The 19,657-nt window shown below is 40.6% G+C and overlaps 1 protein-coding gene across 1 annotated transcript in view; it reads right to left on the reverse strand.

Annotated features, from left to right (window-relative positions):
* Nucleotides 1-19,657, reverse strand: part of xylt1 (xylosyltransferase I) — an 87,797-nt gene that overhangs the window by 13,980 nt on the left and 54,160 nt on the right. The window contains exons 5-9 of the mRNA XM_022205526.2: nt 17,513-17,593; nt 14,353-14,569; nt 13,740-13,916; nt 8,866-9,131; nt 3,658-3,856 (exon numbers count right to left, since the gene is read on the reverse strand). Coding sequence (XP_022061218.1) covers nt 3,658-3,856; nt 8,866-9,131; nt 13,740-13,916; nt 14,353-14,569; nt 17,513-17,593 — 940 coding nt within the window. The remainder of the gene's footprint in view (nt 1-3,657; nt 3,857-8,865; nt 9,132-13,739; nt 13,917-14,352; nt 14,570-17,512; nt 17,594-19,657) is intronic.

Here is a 19,657-nt window from a genome sequence, read left to right on the forward strand (position 1 = left end):
TTGTCTATCAAATCCCTCTGCAGCAATTGGGTAGGTATACAACCAATCAACGCAACGAATAGGCTGACGGAGTTCCTAGAGCACCGGCGGATTGTGGCTAAGTCCCATTAGCTTCCCAACCAGCGGAGCCGCGGAGCCAACTGGTATATTAAGGATTTGCCATATCCCGTCGGCATAAGTCCAAATAAGTCTTTCTTCTCAATGAAACACTTAAGTGCCGTCCTTTGTTTATCTTTCAAGTTGAATTTTAGCTTCAAATCTTTAAGGGCTGTGGCCAAAGCCGAGTCGAAAGATAACTGTTTATTGTGCGCTGGTTGTTTCTGTCAGAATCGTCACGCCTCTGTCGTCACTTAGTTCCGCCCGCCTTCTGACTCTACACTTCATGGTGATTGGTCCGGCCAGTTTTAGGAGAATCCAGCCTTATGGAGGGTAACTAGACCCACCCTGGCAGAGAATTAAATTCGTTGCCGTGGGTTGTCTAGCGTGGCTAGGCTAGGAATATCTTGCTTCTGGAGAGAAATTCTGCCATTATTCACAGTCTGTTTTCCAGCTGTCCTTTGCTGAAGGGGTTATGTTTCTGTTTTCTTTCTCTTTAAAAAACCCCAACGAGTTTTACTGGATCCAAGTCACCCAACATACTTGGCCAGGTCATGTTTCATATTTCACCTGTGTGATCTTGACAGTGTGCTTTGCATCGTTATCACTCCTCTTTTGCCAAGGTTCTGCAGACTGGGAGTCATCTTGTCAGCCAGTATTTTGGTATATCCACTGGTATTCATGGTTCGAGCTATAAGTGTCAATTCCACCACAAATTTTGCACTCATTCAGCCCCACATCGTCACACTCCACCTATGTGCCTCACTGTGAGGACTATGGGTTCACTGTGATAGTTCTAACAAGGCTCACACCAAACATCACGCCATCTGAGCTGAACAAATTCACTTTAATAATGAGCTGCCAAATGTCATCAGGCTTCTTATCACATTCATTAGTGAAGTGTCATCTTGCAGTTTGTTTCCGAAGTTTTGTTCAGCATGCAGGGGTGTTTTTTTAGATGCTGTCCATAGACGCTATGAAACTTTTTTCACAGAAACAATGAGTTAAATCGATAACGAGTGTGACATATCGGAAGCATTAGGCTGTCTGTTTTATTCAAGCTCGACTGTATAAATAACACACTGTCCAAGGCGTCATTTTACAGCCACTGTGGCTCTTATTAGTTGTATCATGGCTCACTCTAAACCTCATGATTAGTGCTGCAACTGTATTGTGACAGATTTTAGTTGGTGATCAGTCTTACTGTATCGTTCACATTTGTGAACTCTCATAATCAGATTTTAGAGTTCCCTTGTCAAGTCTTTGCTATTCTGCTAGAACCTTGTTAATGTACCTAGGCTACCTAACGTGTGTTCTACTTTTGTGTCAATGATCACAAGTTTTCGAAGTTCTGTGTCAGTGATCACTGCTGTATTCATTTTGTTGAAGTAGGTTGCTACTTTGGGGCTTGTATTTTCTTTTTTTTTCTTTTCTCTGGGGCTTGCATTTTCAATTTGTCCTTTCCCAAGTATTTTTTCAATTGCTCGTAACAGTGAATACTGCTTGTCAACTTAGAGATAATGTAGTTAATGTGTGATGCAGATTTGAATCATTTGACATTTAACAGCAGTTGTATTACCATGACATTCACTGTGCATGTTTGTCTGTGGTTATATGTCAATATATCAATGAAGAATATAAAGAAAAAACAGAGATCTGCTTTCAAAATAGAATGAATATGAGTTGAGACCTGAACAGCAGGGATGTTAAACTCAAACTGTTTGTTTTTTGAACAATATGTTGAAACAATGTACATACCAAAGCTTTGAAAATCTATTTCAAACAGCATTTTTTCTTGAAGATGAAACAGACAGCAGTCCAGACAAAACAAATTTCCTGTCTGCACTCTGGCTCTACTCATTCATAGGTTTATAAGGATACATTTTGGTATCATGTTCACAGCATGTTGATGAATCCAATTATTAAGCTCCAATTTTGCACACTTGTTAGAGAATTAAATGGTTACTGTGGTCTAATGGGATGGATCTGGCCATTGTGATAATGTTCACAGCATGATGCCTTTTTGTCTGCATTTCACATACGTAACTACAAAGGCTGGGCAAAACGGCAGGCACCCCTTAAATTATCTAAAACAACAGCAGTGCCATACTCGCTGTTGGAAGCTAAAAATGGAAAGATTTTTGTGTTTTCACTCTTATAATTCTCAAGGCTGTAATTTGTGGGTTGTCTGCATTGAATTACATTATATAATGCCTGTTGTTTTCTTGTCTCCCATGACATGTACATACATAGTGTACATTGTGATAGAACGAGGACTCAACCATCAGTCAAAGTCTGTCATTCTACAGTATATGATTTATCCAGCAGAGCGTAATATACCTCTCAATGTCAAGTCTGACTTGAGGTGAAATACTAATTTTAACTGTGCAGGCTTTAAAGGGTCCTATAGTAAATCATGCTATAAAAAGGCCCATAAAGGCAGCTGGATGGCTGCAACAGGGGAGTGAAAAGAGACATATCTGTCTTTCTTCATATCTAAAAGACGACAGGAAACACATTGTTAAGCCAACCACATGGTTTATCTAGCAAACTCCAGCATATAGCTTTACTATAATGGTTGATATCTGCTACACTGACAAAACGTGCAGAGCTACTGCTGCGACGCAGAGCCTTCTTATTTAAGCTCTTTCTGCTCACATTTTGAATGACAGATGGACAAACTGAATGACTGACAGCCACTGCACAGTGCCAGACAGTGAATGCTTTCTCAGGCTGAGCATCCAGATAAAAGCCACAGCTCACATCACTTCTCTGTCACTCACGGTTTCATAGGCTAGACACACAAACAGGGCTTAGCAAAAGGGAGCCGCATGGCGGCTGGATGTCTGGATCCCTTTGTGTTCACTCTGAGACCACCGGAAAAGGTCAAACAGGGTCAAGGTGTGTCCAGGTGTTATGATTGTTGTCCACAGGCACAAACAAAACAAACAAACTCATCCACTAATTTGTTGACATTTCTGCTTCCTACAAAGCTGTGCATGATAAAGCAGAGAGAAAGGTCAATTTACATTCACTCAGATAATTTTGTCCTTTTTAAACAGACACTCTGTGTCTGTCACATAACAGCCGAGTGGCTGTACCCTAAACAGGCGTTGTGGTAAACAGAAACACAGATTAACATAACAAGACAATCAGGGGAAGCATTCCAGTGTGAAGGTGAGAAGACGTTCTATTAGGAAACAACAAATAAGCAGCACATGAAGCGTTCATCCCTGTAAACTTGGATGAATTCAATCAATTTACATTTTACAAGGCCATTACAGGCACCAGCTTAATTGCATGGAGATGCGCTGCTATGAGTCTTGGCAAGGGCGCAATAGCAATGAATATAAGGTCACCATGGCAATGAGCTGTATATCTCACCTCTAATTATATGCTGAAGAACCGTGTTTTTCTTATGTGGTGCTCAGACTGTTAATGGGACTCATTTTCTGACACTGACAACGGCTGACTGACTGTTTGTTGAATCATGCCAAACAAGTGACTTTAGCACAAATTAAAAATAAACGCAACGTTACGCAGGCTAACATGCTGACTCACCTCTGCGAACTGCAACCTGATGAATGTGCTGGTTGGAGGGGTGGCTAGCTTGAAGTTCTTCTTGGGTGCCACCCAGGTCTCCATTGTCTCCAGCTTGCTCGTTGCCAGGTTGGTGGCGTGGTGCTTGACCAAGTAGCCCTGGAACTGGTCTGCCTGGAAGTAGAGATGCACTGACACTGGGTGGCCCATGGGGAAGTACCTGGCAGAGCAGTGAGAAAGTGAGAATCCATTAGCAAACCTGATACGAGCTGACCTACCTACTGTGCTGCTTTTCAGGGCTAATACTGTAAGGAGAGAAGAATATCAAGATTCATCTGGATAACGTCTGGAGAGAAGCAACCTTGGACATGCTAATGCGGCTGGATGCTAATGTATGCTTGCACTGAAGGTTAGTGGGGAGTCAATGTGCTCAGTGATTGTGAGACACGGTGGACATTAATTCAATGACCTTTAATAGAAATCCAATTGGTCAAAAACGTGTCGACTGTGCAGATCATTTGCATAAAGTGCTGCTTGCGTGGGTAGGCGGAGTTTTTAACTTTATACACTTCTACAGGAGAATTACTTTGGATCAAAAATAAGTTATGAAATGGTGAACAAGGTTTAGTACCTTTGAGAACATAAGGGTAAGTAAATATTGCTTTGCAGTGTGCTGGTTGCTTTAGCCTGTGCTCTTGTTCTGAAGTGGAATGAATGGCTAAAGAAGACACGTGACAGTTGAGACCACAGTGCTCTGAAGATTACAGAACAGTCATGGGCTGCATTGGCAGCAGATTCAGATTAGTCAGAGTTCTGAACACCACATACACTCACAAAACCCAACTAAACACATCATAAGTCTGCCGAACAAAGTTGAACTGGGTCATCCAGTCAGCTGAAGCCGAACGGAGGTCTTGCCCCCTCTGATTAGTCTGCTGTTGATTTGTGAGTTGCTTCATACGTGGCAGAGGGGTCGGACCCTCGGGGCAGCCAGCCGGGGTGACTTCTGGAAAAACAAAAAGGGGCCAGGGTGGGCACTGCTGGGGAACACTTCACAGCTGCTCTCTGACTCTTTTCTCGCCCAGATTTCTCATCCTTCTGCTTGCTTAAACTCCTCTTTATTCCACTTGTTTTGCACACACACACAGCTTAACACACAGAGTTTCTCCCTGCTCCCCTGAGCCCATGGCCTCATCAGTATTCCACTAAAGGACCAGGAGTCAACCCGTCCTGGTAAATGCTACCCTGACAAGCAGAACAGCAAATATTTACACCCACAAGGATAGCATTGCACACTCCCTCCTCTGTTGCTCCCCCTTTTCGTTTTCCTGTGTCCTTCTCCTTTTCTCCTACTCTTTTATTTCCCATCTGCCTTTTCCTCTTTGCTCCTCTATTCTCCTTTCTTTTCCTTCTTTCATCCTGCTTTCTGTCCCTTGGCTCTCGTTCTCCCCCTGCCCCATCTTTCCCAAAAGAGACGTGGCTGCCAGGCGGAGAGGCAGTGAGAAGGGGGTCGGGGCGTAGCCTGCACAGAAGCTCCATTCAGCCTTTTTACTCCACAGTCTCACCAATTGAGTCACAGCGGGCTGCTAAAAGAGCCAAATCGCTCTCTGTGTCCTTTTCCTCTCTCCTGCTCCAGCCTCACACCGAGGTTGATCCGTCCATCTGTTGGTTGCACATCTGAATTCTACATGCATGCAAAATAAGTGGCTACACACTGACTTGAGACATCACACAGGGAATTGAATAAGACATATTTCCAAGTGAGAACTTTGCTGTGTCTTGCTTAAAGCAAAAAAAAAAAACAACAACAAAAAAACAAATACTTGATTGGTTTTAATTACTTGTCTAGTAAAATTCCAGATCAGTAAAACATAAATAAGACAGCTCCAGGCAGGCCTTGCACAGTCCCACCACACACATTGTGTATTTAATTACAACGCTAATAAACCACAGTGTGGCTGAATTGCAAAATCACAAGGCAATTTAGGTTTATTTCTGTTTTTTTTTAGTCTAGCCTGATCTAAGTAATGCCTCACTGCAATTGTATGACTCGTTGTGACTCACGTTATTTATGGGCTACTTTCTTTTTTCCTCATACGCTTCATAAAATCGTATCATACTTATGTAGCAACATCTTAAAGGTTAACAGTAATACTTTAATGTCTACACACTACACTGAAAAGATGATGATGAGATGCAATGTATTATTCATTGCTTCCACCCAGAAATGCTGCTGAGATCAATTAATGACTGAACAAGCATAGACGAGGCAGGACTAGTATGATTGTGAGTTAAATGATAACATCTTATTATGCTTTGGAAAATGCTGAACACAGTGTTAGACTACAAATTCATATTACAATATATGTATCACAATATAACATGTATTTGTTGAGCCCCAGTTTGTTTCCCTAATGTAATATCACGCATAATCAAAATAATCTTTATAATTTTCTACATTGCAGCTACATTTCCTTATACAGACGGAAATTATACAACCACAAATCTGAGCATATATACAATAACGCAACAATTTGTAAGGAAATTTTTAACATTCATCAAAATCAAAAATTTTACTAACTAAGCAAGAAGATATCTCACTGTTGGCTATAAACTTTGGACTAAGAAAAAGATGCCACTTTGGAATGGGCTGAAAGTCTTTATATTTTTAATTCACATGGCCAGAAAAGTCTTTGACGATTCTGGGAATACCTCCTGACCAGCAGACAGTGTTGCTCAACAACATACTGAGGTTTTTTTTTTCTGAAGATTGCCAGGAACTTATCTTTTGGAAAAGCCAGACACTTTGCAGTGAGCCCCCAGTGCAATATAAATACATGAGAGGCACAAGCTGGGACTAACGCTGGGTAAGCTGGCAGGTTTATTTTTCTCTTTTCTTCTTGTCATTCACTCTGGGAATATACAAGTAAGTGTATATTGGAGGTTAGCCCTCCACCAAAAAAGAGAACATAACACTGTAAGGTGTATCAGCAGATGTGGGCACACATAACCTTTTACTCTGAATCATCTATTTTTTTCTGTATTCGCTGAATTTGAATGAAATTCAATTTATGGACAAAGCCGACATACAAACACCATGAAAACAAATTTTAATTGACTTTCAGTTTGCATATGAGGACATCAAACCTGATCTGAACTTTACCCAAAAGGCTTAACGGGGCTCTTAAATGTTAACACAGCATTTAGTCTGTGTACATTTGCTTAATATATGTTTGCACAAATACACCAGCTGGATCCCTTCACTGACTCAGGGAGGCTTATATGCACTAAAAAACCAAAGTGCTGAGGTTACACTTCAGTTTGTGCATACATGGTAAGAAAACGCAGTAAAAACACATGTACACGCATGCACCAACAACACAGCTCTTGAGCTGTTTCCATGGTGACTAACACACACATATGCTACCTACACAATCATACAGATGTTTACAATAGTTCTCTTTTTTTCTTGATCTATTACCTCCTCCCTGCTCACCCATTTAAAGCTGTTACATCTTGGTTGTTTGAGACCCTTTTATTTCTCTCCCATATAGGCAAATACACATATACACATACACACATGCAGCATTTAAACAGAAACAGCTGCAGCTGATAGACGGTTTTGAGGTATGACAGATGGAAACCAGGAAACCAGGCTTTCTTTCACTGCTTCACTTTACCTGCACGATTTCACAGAACACCCACAATGCAGCAGGCTGGGCACTGGACGCCTCGTCATACTGGAGTCCAGCTAACGAGGAGCAAAAACCGACTCAGTTCACATGCAGCGCACACCAGCCGAGCTGATCGCTTCCATGTTGCCTCTTAGATTTACTCTGCAACAGCAGGTGATACTGCTCTCAAAGGCTTCACTAGTCAGTTTCCCTGATGATTTCTGAAACTTTACCCAGCAGAACAGTGTGGAATGGTAGCTTGGATGATGGAAAACAAAAACTACAGCAGATCAGAAAACAGTTTGTCTCCATATATTGCTAAAACAACTGGTCTCCTTCATGCTGTTTTCTGTTTATTTTCCTGCATTCTGACTCATGGGGATGGAAAAGTCAGTTTATTGTTTGTTGATGTCATAAAGAATGCTACCTAAGTCTATAATGGCTATAGGTTTACATTGTGTGTGCGCGTGTGTGTACTTTTTGCGGCTTTCTCTCATACATAAGCAAATTAGAAACTTACACCTCTGCTCTCGCTTTTGAATCAGCGTATTCAGTTCGGCACTGTTAGTCACTTTGCATGTAGGACTCATCATGGTTCAAATAAACGACAGGGAATTTAAATTGCTCTCACACCAGATGCTGCTCAAACCATATGTTATTGAAACCCTTTCTGAAATACATGAAGCTTAAATGTTCTATTTGCCTACTAAATATGAAAGCATGGTGTGGGTTTTTCTTTTTCCTTTTAAGTACACACACTACCATTTAAAAGTCTGGGGTCACTTAGAAATGTCCTTATTTTTGAAAGAAAAGATTTTTTTTGATGAAGATAGCATTAAATTAATCAGAAACCCAGTCCTGACATGGTTAATGTGGTAAATGACTATTCTAGCTGGAAACGGCTGATTTTAATGGAATATCTCCATGGGGTACGGAGGAACATTTCCAGCAACCATCACTTCTGTGTTCTAATGCTACATTGTGTTAGCTAATGGTGTTGAAAGGTTAATTGATGATTTAGAAAGCCTCGTGCAATTATATTAGCACATGAATGAAAGTGTGAGTTTCCATGGAAAACATGAAATTGTCTGGGTGACCCCAAACCTTGGAACGGTAGTGCACTCTTGAATCCATGCATCTCCACTAATAATACACCAGCCTTAAGGTCAGCTTTTAATGCTATGGTTTATATGCACTCAATATGTCGGGGATAACTGAGTGTCATACTGTGTTACAAAATGAATAGCAAAACCCAGTGTTCCCAGTTGCTGACTGGAAGTATTCATTGTTATCATATTTCCATGACGTGATCTACGTGACACAATGCATCAACAAAGAAAGAAAAGACTTTCATGTACAGTATGTTGTTGCTCTTATGGGTGTGGTGGTCCTTTGAGAGTAAAAACAAACTGCAGTGCACCTGTGGATGTAGGTGCAGGTGTATGATAATAATGATGATGATGAAACAAACGTAAAAGGACTATTTGCGTGCACAAATGTGGGTGGGGATGGGACGCCAATCTTCGCGTGCATGTAGGCGTTCACAAAAACCAACCTGCAGCTGTGATCCTTTGGGTTCCCCTGCAGCGAGGCAGCAGCTCTGGCCAGGCCCAGGCGCGAAAAGGAGTGGTAGTACGTGAGCTGCGTGTCCGACAGGCTGGCCACGCCGTCTGGCTCGTCGTACACGTTCTCCCAGTACGAGTTTAGTGCCAGCGTTCCCTGGGGAAAGGGTCCAAACAGGTAGGCATCCAGCTGGTTCACTATCTCCTGGTTCACGCTGGCTTCAAACTTCCTGGCAAAGAAGGTGGGCCGCACTGTTTGCTGCAGAGGCAGAGAGAGTAGAAGAAGGAAGGGAGGGCGGGGAACAGCAGCGCAGGGACGGACGAGATAAAGAGAAGAAAAAGGAGATTAAGAAATGGTGGTGTGCCAGAATGTCAGGGGAACAAATGCGATGTGTGAGATGTGTGCTGAACTGACGTGTGGGTAAAAGAAGGAAAAAATATGCAGATAGCAGGTAGAAGTGGTTGTAGGTAGCTGACAAAACAGAGAAATCTTTAATGACTCGTATATTAAATCAAAGCTACTCTCTACTCAGTCTCGTAGTTTTATTCTTCTTCAGCACAAAGCGTCCTATCAGTGGTTTCCAACCTTTGGGTCAAGACCCCACAAGGGCTTTCAAGATAAACTGGCAGTTTGAAGGGTTGTTTCATAGATAACCCACTAATTAATCATTGCAGTTCAGCTGAGTGAAGCTGAACCAGAAATCTCATCTACACAATTTCAATGTATCCTTCATCCAATCTGCTGCCTCTGTTACCCACAATGCAACTCCATGTGGGTAATTCAAATAGTTCTTGCCCTCACTTTAAATTTTTTATTGCTTTTTTAGAGCTTTGTCTTTTTAAAAAAAAAAAGTCTTATTGCCATTGCACAGCCTTGAGAATAGTCACTTTGCATTTCACCTCACATAGTCTATAAACACGCAAGTGAATCTTGAAGAAGAAAACATTACAGATTGTTCTAGCTTTGTTTTGCAATATAGTGTAACTTCAATGCACTTGGTGTACTGATAATCAAATTTCTTTCGAGGAAGAAGGCCACTTCTTGATCCTCCAGATTCTCCTCATCAGCATGCATAACTTCTTCATCATCACTCTGACAAAGTCAAGCATTCAAGTAGGATTTCGGTTTGGTAGCTAGAAGTCAGATGGTGCAAGTTGGGTGAGTAAGGGTTATAGAGCAACACTTCAAAGTCACATTTGGCTGCTTCTGCTACCTCTGTTATGAGGACGAGCACATTGTCTTGGAGCAACAGCAGCCAGTTTGAGGCTTTTCTCTCTTTTTGTCTTTGATTGGTTGAAACATTTGAGTTTTTGCAGACAGCAATATAGAGCTATATAGTATACAGCTATCATCCAAAATGCCAGCTAAGACTGTTGTTTCAGGGTGAGGTTGAAAGGTTTTTCAAACCCCTTGTATGTAGCTAGCACTGGCTAATGTAGTCTTGAGTCACTGGCCTTAAGCACTCAAGCAGTGATCTGGTAGGTTCTCTTCTTTCTAATTCTACAACAATCCCTGAAGCAACAAGAGATTTTATGCAACTGTTTTACACATAAAGGATAAGTTAGCACAACCCAGAACCACACACTGATATGTAAAAACAGCATAGTTTCTTTAATAAAAATGAAAAGTAGAGAAAATTTTCTGGTGTATAAAGTTATGCTTTGTTTTACTCTAACATTTGCATTTTTCTTTATTTGATAAATTTCTGGATACATTAGCTTCAGGACTAAAAAAAAATGTGGAAAAACAAGGAAAAAACTAGCAGATATGAGCTCAAACCTTATGACCTCTGCTGTCTAATATGCTGTTGGTCATTCTTGTACTACCCAAACAGCTCTGACTCACTGAGGCCAAGAGTCTACAAGACCTCTGAAGGAGCCCCGTGGTAACAGACAACTTTAGCAGCAGATCCTTTAAGTGCTGTAACTTGTGAGGTGGAGCTGCCACTGATCGGACACGCTCCAGCACATCTCCAAAACACTCCAAAGAGAGAGGTCTGAAAAAGGTTAATCACATCACGATGCAATTGCTATTGATGAAAGGATTTTGGGTGCATCACTGAAGTTGCAAGTCACTCCGGGCATCAGTGTCAGACAGCTTCATTACAGGAACTATTGTCAATATTAGCAGCCAGGAGTGTTTGACTAAGAAAGCTATGAAGGAGCCACAATCCTACACCTTATGAATACCTACACTGAAGCAGTAGCACTGTGCTAGGCCTTTTTAGTTTTTATTTTTCTTGACAGTTCTTTCCATTCGTCGCTTGTCTGGCCTCCTCCATACATGTCTTTTTCACCCTCTTTGTCCTTGCCACCCTGCTGCTTGTGTGGTTGATGGTGCATCATGAAATCTGCCGCCTCCACAGCTTGGCTTACACACAAAGACGTCTTTTCAGCCCCAGACACCAAACTATTTATCAATACACACCCGGCACCAAACACATACCTGCTAAAAAGCACACCTAATCAAGTTGTGGCACAGTTCAGAGAGTTCAGCTTTTTCACAGGCCGTAGGAGCAACCCTGGGACCAGATGATGCATTAACTCCTCTTATCGGCTGGAGATATCAAATGAAATGCAAAAGGGGGGAATTTTTGCTGTTTATACTTTCACAAATCGTGTGTTCTGACATGCCCTCTGTGCAGTCATCTGGATGCACTGGCCTGTCACAGCCTGTCATTCCAACAGACTTCCCAAATGCACAACATTCTGAAACATACTAAACAACAATGCACTGAGACAAAAGGCCCATCACACACTCTTCCAGAATAACCTCTCCTTTGGTAGGTGCACTTCAAAATCACTAAGTGAGAAACTGAACAGTTGTACCTCGAATTAGAATTCTCATCTGCAAAGCAAATTGAAGTCTACTTTCTTGTCTGTACCATCCCCTCTGCCGAGGTTCAAAGAGATCGCTCAATGGGATATTAAGCCCTATTAATACCGGGAAATGGCTGGCTTCTGCAAAGGCTGCTTTGTTCCCAGGGTTGGACTTCACTGATACCAGGGTGCCAACCAGACCCAGCAGCAGTGCCAAGGAAGCCAGGGTAATGTGTTGGCACTGAGCTGCCAGAGACTGAGGCGAGACAGACGGCAGACGGATTTGGCAAACGGAGAACTGAGGTCAGTGTGACGGCTGGTATGTGGAGAGCCGGAGAGATGAAGTGACTCACCGTACTTGAAGGATACGACTTAAGGATATTTAACTGAGGCAGAATGTTTGCAGTCACTTTCCGCTTTTACTTTTTAAGGAGCACATTAAAAGTCAAACTGCGACTTTCTCTGGGGTCCGGGATTCACTGCCAATCAATCACTTTTACTTTGAAAAGGCAGCTGACCCTCCTCTCCCTCACATCCCCAAGGCAAAGAGGATCTAATTGGGACCATTTTTTCTTGATTTTTCCTCTCAGGGTCATACTAATCGAGACATAATTTTGCACATATTGACTGTGAAAGCTGTGGGAACACACTGGATGCTGACGTCGAGAGGACAGACCTTGAGGACAGAGAATTTAGAGAATGGCTGCTGCTGATTTCCCATGATGCACTGAGATGCACATGCTGCAAACATCTACTGAATGTGGGGCTTTGGTTTCCTGTTAATTTTTGCACGCTAAAAGGATCACCTGATGTCTCTGACTGACCACTGAATGGTTAATTTATGAAGTATTTAATGAGATGCTATATCCTTGACTTTTTGAAGAGTTTTGGCCTCAGCTTTAGGATGATATTAACTTTGTTATGCATTAAATGCACACAAATTACAACAACAAAACTAGCTTGGAATTCAGATCTGTTGGTTTATTTTTTTGTCCATTTTTTCCTTATATGGTTTTCTTTATTAAGCAGCAGCAAAATTTAACCAGCTGCACCTTTTCTTTCTTTTTGTTTTTACAAATCCTTTTACTGCTATTTATGTGGCTGAAAGCTACATGTTGGTATAGTCAGTGATATTAATAGCTACTACAAATATTTTCCAAAAGTCTCACAAGTAGAATCAACTTAAAAAATATTCAGAAATAAATGTGGTTTTTTTGCTCTAAAGTACTCCTAAACTCCAACTTTACTTTAAAGCTAAATGAGTAGGCTGAAAACAGAATATTAATTATTATTGGTTGCATCATACAGGAATGTAAACTGTGACAAAATAAAGAAAACAACAACAACAACAACAAAAAGAGTCTTGGCAAAGATTTAGGGCACCATATACTGGCAGTCCCTGCTTTTATTAAACAGTAGCTAGTTGAGCAGTCATTGTGACTGAAGCTCCTGCCATCTGTGCCCTAACAATGAAACATTTTCAAAGTTAGATCTTTTCCTGTTGCCATCTTGATACAAAAATAAAATCCTGACCTAATGAGTGTTTTTATACCTGTGCATATAGAGCATGATGGGATGTGAATTGCTTAGTTGTACAATGTAGTGTCATTGTGAGGTTACATCTGCATTTGTTGAGTTTCTTTTTGTGTGTCTTCATTTTTCCTTTGTCTCCAGTCTCTCTATAGATATAGCTAATTTATTTCCACTATTGTAGATATTGTTCAAATTGTAGTTCTAAAATGCAAGTAAATTCTGTTGGTTGGAAGATTTGTCGGCAGCTTTTTATCAAGGTATTTTAGGGAGAGATTCATCCTGTCCCATTTTTGTATCAGGACGTTTGCCCAGGCATTATGCAATCCAACAGTTCCATTCCAATATTTTCATTCATTGTCATTATTCCTATTTAGTAATCACTTGACAAAACACACACAAAAATATGGACCAGCCCAGTAAATATGAAAAGCATTCATTTTGTCACTGAGAATCCCTAGGTTATTAATAGCAGAAAGCTGCCAGCAAATGTTGCTACGTCAGTGCTGTCTGTTACCTGGAATCGATGGAAGTCTGCCGGCTTGAAGTCATTAGGAGAGCATCCACACCAGTCCACAATGTGCTTGTACTGGCATTTACAGCCCAGTTTACGGTTCCAGTTGGTGATGCGCAGATTGTTATCCACCATGCTCTCACAGTGGGCGCTGTTCTCCAGCACAGTGTGAAAGAATGACTGGGAAATGAGAAACAGAAATGGGATAGGGAGAGGGAGGGGGAGAGAGGCAAAAGACAGAGAGATGAAATTAGAAAATTGTATACCTTTTATTTTTTACACCATCCAATTCACGAGAGGAAATAGAGTAGCAGCAGAGAAAGGAGATTCACAGGAGCTCATGATAAACATTCAATTTCCCAACAGAGATCATTCAATTCTCATCCAATTCTTGTATACGGTTGGAAAGTCAGCCTTTACATCTTCCCTTCACTTTATGATTTTATGTTCGCCTTTGAGCTCTTTTTCCCCCCCTGCAGATCTAACACAGCAATGAGAAAAGAACAGTGTACACAGTTTCTATAAATGATGCGGCCTAAGTACAAAGCAGTGCTCACCTGTCAGTCCAAGATTAAGCAACACTTGAACCTGTGAAAGCGGTTTCTGTGTGAGTTACCTCGGCAGGCAGCAGAGTGTAGGCGTAGAAGCGCTTCATGTTGGTGACCAGATCGTCCTTGGAGTTGATTACATATTCCACAAACATGCGGTTGAGGAGGAACCAGTCGGACCCGCCATCCACAGAGATGCCTTCTGGTATTTTACGGTCGCCCAGCCTCCACATGTGGGTGTCGCACTCAAAGAACAGACGATCCAGACCCTGCTTACGGATAAACCTGACAAACAGGCACAAAGGTGGGATTATTAGACTGAATACTGAATACATTTAGCCCTCATCCTGCCAACCCCCAGAGGAAAACTCTTTGTCAAATCTCACAGGTGCTTTATTTATTGTATCATTGCAATTATTCATGACTTTGTCACTCATTTTCTTATTAATTACTTAATATAATTCGTGCTTCTCACAAACACAAATCTACTGAGGTCCTCGGGGACTCCAGTCAAAAACATTCAAATTATGCAGTTTTAACAGAATAAACTATTTAATGAGTTCATGTTTGCTACTAATTTAGGAGGGGTTGAGACACTGTCAGTCATTTTCAAGGTGACAAACACAGATTCTCTTATGTGATGATACTCTAAATACTGCTCTTCCCAAAGAAAAGATCAAGCCTAATCTCAGAAAAATAACAAATTTTTGCTATTTGTTACAATTATCCAATTAAACATGATGTGAGTGAAGAAACACAAACCATATTCACTTCTGAGGCTGCAAAGGGTTAGGAGGGTTTTGATTTGAGGTGTTTTGTTCTGTTTCTCAAAACATCAAGACGTGCTTTACTGTGATAAAATAGTTTTGCAGGATATCAGTGTTTTTCTCTTAGGCTACAAGTTCAAGCAGACTAAGACTGGTCATATGTATCACTGCAGACATTTTGAGAAACACAACTATAATGCAAATGATTTTTAGTAAATTAACAGATAATTATATGATACCAGAACTGAAACATGGCAAAAAAAGCTTTTAAGTGTTATTGTCCTTGGAATGAAAGCTGCAATCTATATTAAAGAAAAGTATTTTGTTTCTCTAGATGACATTAATTAAAAATAATTTCAAGGACAAATACAGGACCCCAGTCAGTACTTGAGGGTTAAAAAAAAACAAATTATTTAAAGCTAATTATTGTTGTGAATTCATCTCTGCTGCTAAAAACACCAATATTCAGGAAAAGGTAATAAAAAATAACATTTCCGTAAAAACAAGTCCCGAAACTTTCTGCTTTTATAGTTTCTATAGCACTCTACTACTTATATTTCCTTTTACAGATTCTAAAAATTAACTGAAACTTTCCAAATAGTCATCTTTATTTTGTTTCAAATGACCTTAATTACATATAAAATTACGTTTTAAGAAGAAGCTGTGACCGTTGTTTCTTACTGGAGTTTATTCTGGTAGTCCCCAGGGACCCCAATCAGAATATCTTGCATGTTAAACATGTTGATTGAAAGATGGTTAAATAATCAAATCACAGCTTATTATTGTTGCCAATTCATCTCTATTTCTAAAGACACAAAATTTCAGGTGAACGCCTTTAAAATAACATTTACATAAACAACAAGCCCCGTATCTTTCTGCTCCACTCTACTGCTATATTCTTGTTTAATACAATATTCAAATTAACTGTAACTTTCTTCAAACAGACATCATTTTTTTCAGAAGACCTTAATTACATAACTAATTGTGTTTTAAAACATTTTGATACGTGTTTCTTAGACTGATTCATACTGGGAGTCTTCAGGGACCCCAGTCGGTATTTCTTGTATATTAAACACGCTAGTAGGATGAGGGTTAAATCTAAAAAAAACTCAGCTTGTTATTGTTGTGAATTTGTTTCCAAATACACTAAAATCCAGGTAAAAGTCATCCTTAAAAAAATACAATTTACATAAAAACAAGCTCTGTAACATGTCGTCGTGCATAATCAGCAGCTGTATTTTCTCCCAGTTTTCCACTCCTTGCAAACAGAAAATTTCTTAGCTGTGTGTGGGGATCTTGTTTACTGTAAGCTGCAGTGAACACTGTTTTCTTGCAGGAGAAAAAAAAACAACTTTCAGCTGCTTGTCATGAAGTCTAAGCGAAATTAGTTTGACAGTCTGGATCTCTTCACAAATTAAATTATTTTAACGAAATTGATTGAAGAAATACACATGAAAATATGCTCAGATAAATGAAGTAAGAACTCCAGTGCCACAATATTTGACTTTTCTTTGCATTATCGCAGAATCTGTCCCTATGCTTGACCCTAAGTGACTGGATCAATGTGTTCATTGCACTTGTCGCGACACACTTAACAGCTACAGAGTGGCACCCTGCATACATAATGGCTGGTGTTACTCCCATGAACGTATCGAGTGTTAGACGGAGGGAGTCAAATTCAGGTCAGCCAGGTCAGATTGTTCCCTCTGTTCTCTCAAACACCGTTGATGCGCTGAACTTGTTCCTCCCACAGCCATATTTAAATGAGACATTCTACAGATCTACTCATTCATTTTACAAGTGTTTCAATTTGTCATCCAAACATATGCACATACTGGTGGATTACCAAGATCATTATTGTTGTTAATAAGGGTTTAAATCAGGGAGCTAAGCAGCCACACTGTCATCAAAACAGCACTGAATAAAACACTGCGACTGCAAACACAAAAAAGGTACTGCTGACTCACGCTGACTCATGCGTCCATGCTGGACTTCTTTTTTTTTCTTCATGTGCTTCGGGGTATTTTTTTGGCCCACAGTGTTTAGTGATGACTGGTTTGCCACCAGGGTGCGATGGGGCAGAAAGCATGAGGGCGGCAGGGTTGTGTCAGCAGAGACGGCCGCTCTGGCAGCGACCTCGCCAGCTCACCCCACCAAGAAGGTTAATTAATGAAGCCACAGATGGGAGCTAATTGTATTATGATTCAGTGACCATGCTGTGCTGGCAGGAGAGCACGGTGTGTGCACATAGGTGCTGTGTGTGTGTGTGTGTGTGTGTGTGTGTGTGTGTGTGTGTGTGTGTGTGTGTGTGTGTGCGTGTGTGCATGTGTGTGTGTGTGTGTGTGTGTGTGTGTGTGTGTGTGTGTGTGCGCGTGTGTGAATGAGTAAGACAGGCAAACACAGAGAGCGAAGGAAAGAGTGGGATGTTGATTAAAATAAAGCTTCAAAACGTTCATCTTACCGAGCATTGTCCCTGCCGTGGGACTTAATGAAGTTCATGTCTCTGTATTTGGACAGGAAGGCCACCAGCTGGTTATTGGTCCTGAAATGGAAGGGAAATGACTTACTTTTGATTGTGAAACATCTGGTGACACCTAGTTAGAAGTGGAACATTGATTTTGCAGCACAAAGTATAGTTTGGGAGGAAAATTATGTAAATGACTTCATCTTATACCAGCTGCTATGACACACAGAAACGCTTCTAACACTGTGTCCCTCACTCAAATGTGCAGCTCTCTTCATGTGTGAATTGGAGTGACTGGAAAACTTTGCCAGTCACATAAGCAAAGACTTGACAGGTGGTAAAGATGCATATTATCATTCCCCCTTGTATTCTGCTTCCTCATCAAACAGACCAGGTGAAACAGGTATAAGCGGAGGCCTACATTTCTCTTCATGTGATTTAATTTCTGTTGCCCACAAATTCATTTTCACACAGTAACACGTCCCATTACAGATGCACTTTCATTTCAAAGGATTGTAAAATGTATTTTGTCTATTTTTCTGTTAGTGATGGGATCCTTCATGGACACATTAAAGAGATTTTGTTTTTGGAGCTGTTACGACTGGTTTAAAGTGAGTGCTAAAAGGTGATGAATGCGCTACCACTCTGAATGATCTGCTCAGGCTGCAGGAATAAAAACAATCACAGAAGACATTTATCGCTCTAGATAGTTGCCCTTTTCAGACATGGGATATGTGACCTTGCTGGCCTTAACAACTCTGTCATTACGGTTCCTTTTATGTTACTGTTCCTTACAGCTTTGTTCAGACAAACCCACCACAGTGACATAGACAGCCACGACTTGCATGAAATATTTACCGTACATGCAAAACTGGAGAGCAAGTAAGTTCCAGTAGATTACACAATGTATAATAAAGTAAAAATAAAGACAAAACCTTAATCTGCTATGCAATAAATGATTTACTTCAGTGTTGAAACTGAGCCTCTGTGAGTGACAGCTCACCTGTCTGAAATAAAGGAAAAAACACGTTGAGACGTGCCATTCGATCTTGATCTATCATGTTTCCAAGGCAGGGCTCGTTTATGATTACAATAAATTAATGAAGCTACTGCTGTTGCTCCATGTGCACACGGCTCTCTCTTATTGAAGACACTGATATGGATCCCGCTGCTGTCTGATGCCATTTAATAAACTCAAGAGGAAAAACTCAGCTGGAAGCAACAAACTAAACTTCAGCTCCTGTTAACATTTTCTCTCATTAATCTGACCTGTTGTCTCTATCGTCTTCATTTTATTTTTATGGACATTTCTATTAGTAACAGATGCAGAATTACAGCGCAAAATGGAAGTAAAAGGTGTTTGGTGATTTTGGCTGGAACCTTTTCTCCTCATTTGCTTTCTGTGACGTTTTTGGGCCAGTATGGTGCAGAAATAAAGAAAAGCCTTCAACGTGTTTTTCACACTTGTGTCATGCTGAAAGTGAAAATGGTAATAGGTCCGACCTAGTTACTTTGGTGTTGCAACTTTTATAGAAACATGACCATGAAGTCGACACGTTCAGATGCTGTCAGATTAACGGTCTGAAGCAAGCTTAAAACTCTGACTGCATTTATTCATGAATATTCAGAAATCCCCTCCAGGCATGTTTAATGCTAAAATGACATAATTTGTATCCTATACTGCAGTGCAGTTAACTTGTTAAACAACACTCTCTACGATGTGCGAATATGCAAACATTATTGAATTAAAAAGGCAGACACTAAACACAAAATGTCTGGAAATGCATTCTCAATGTATTCACATTGGAGGTTCCAAGTTTCCACATCATAATTGTGTAAGTTGAACACTGGATCATGGCCGGTTTCCAAAGATTTAAGGTGAGCAGAGAGAAACTTTCCAGCCTTCCAGTGTCAAATCCTCTTCATGCATCATTCTGTACAGTGAAGCTCAAACAGTCAAGTGAAGTAACAATAACAAAAACATATTATTGAGCAGAGGCCAACTTTTTTGCAACATGGAATGACTTGAGATTTGAAAAACAAAATGCCCAGCAGCTTTAAGTCACATACCAATCAATTAAAGACCTCGGCTGCTTTCAGTATCAGTCCCTCTGTTCCGTCAAGCCGTTAAAGCTATTTAGG

Source organism: Acanthochromis polyacanthus, chromosome 3 (genome assembly GCF_021347895.1).
Source record: "Acanthochromis polyacanthus isolate Apoly-LR-REF ecotype Palm Island chromosome 3, KAUST_Apoly_ChrSc, whole genome shotgun sequence".
Lineage (NCBI taxonomy): Eukaryota > Metazoa > Chordata > Actinopteri > Pomacentridae > Acanthochromis > Acanthochromis polyacanthus.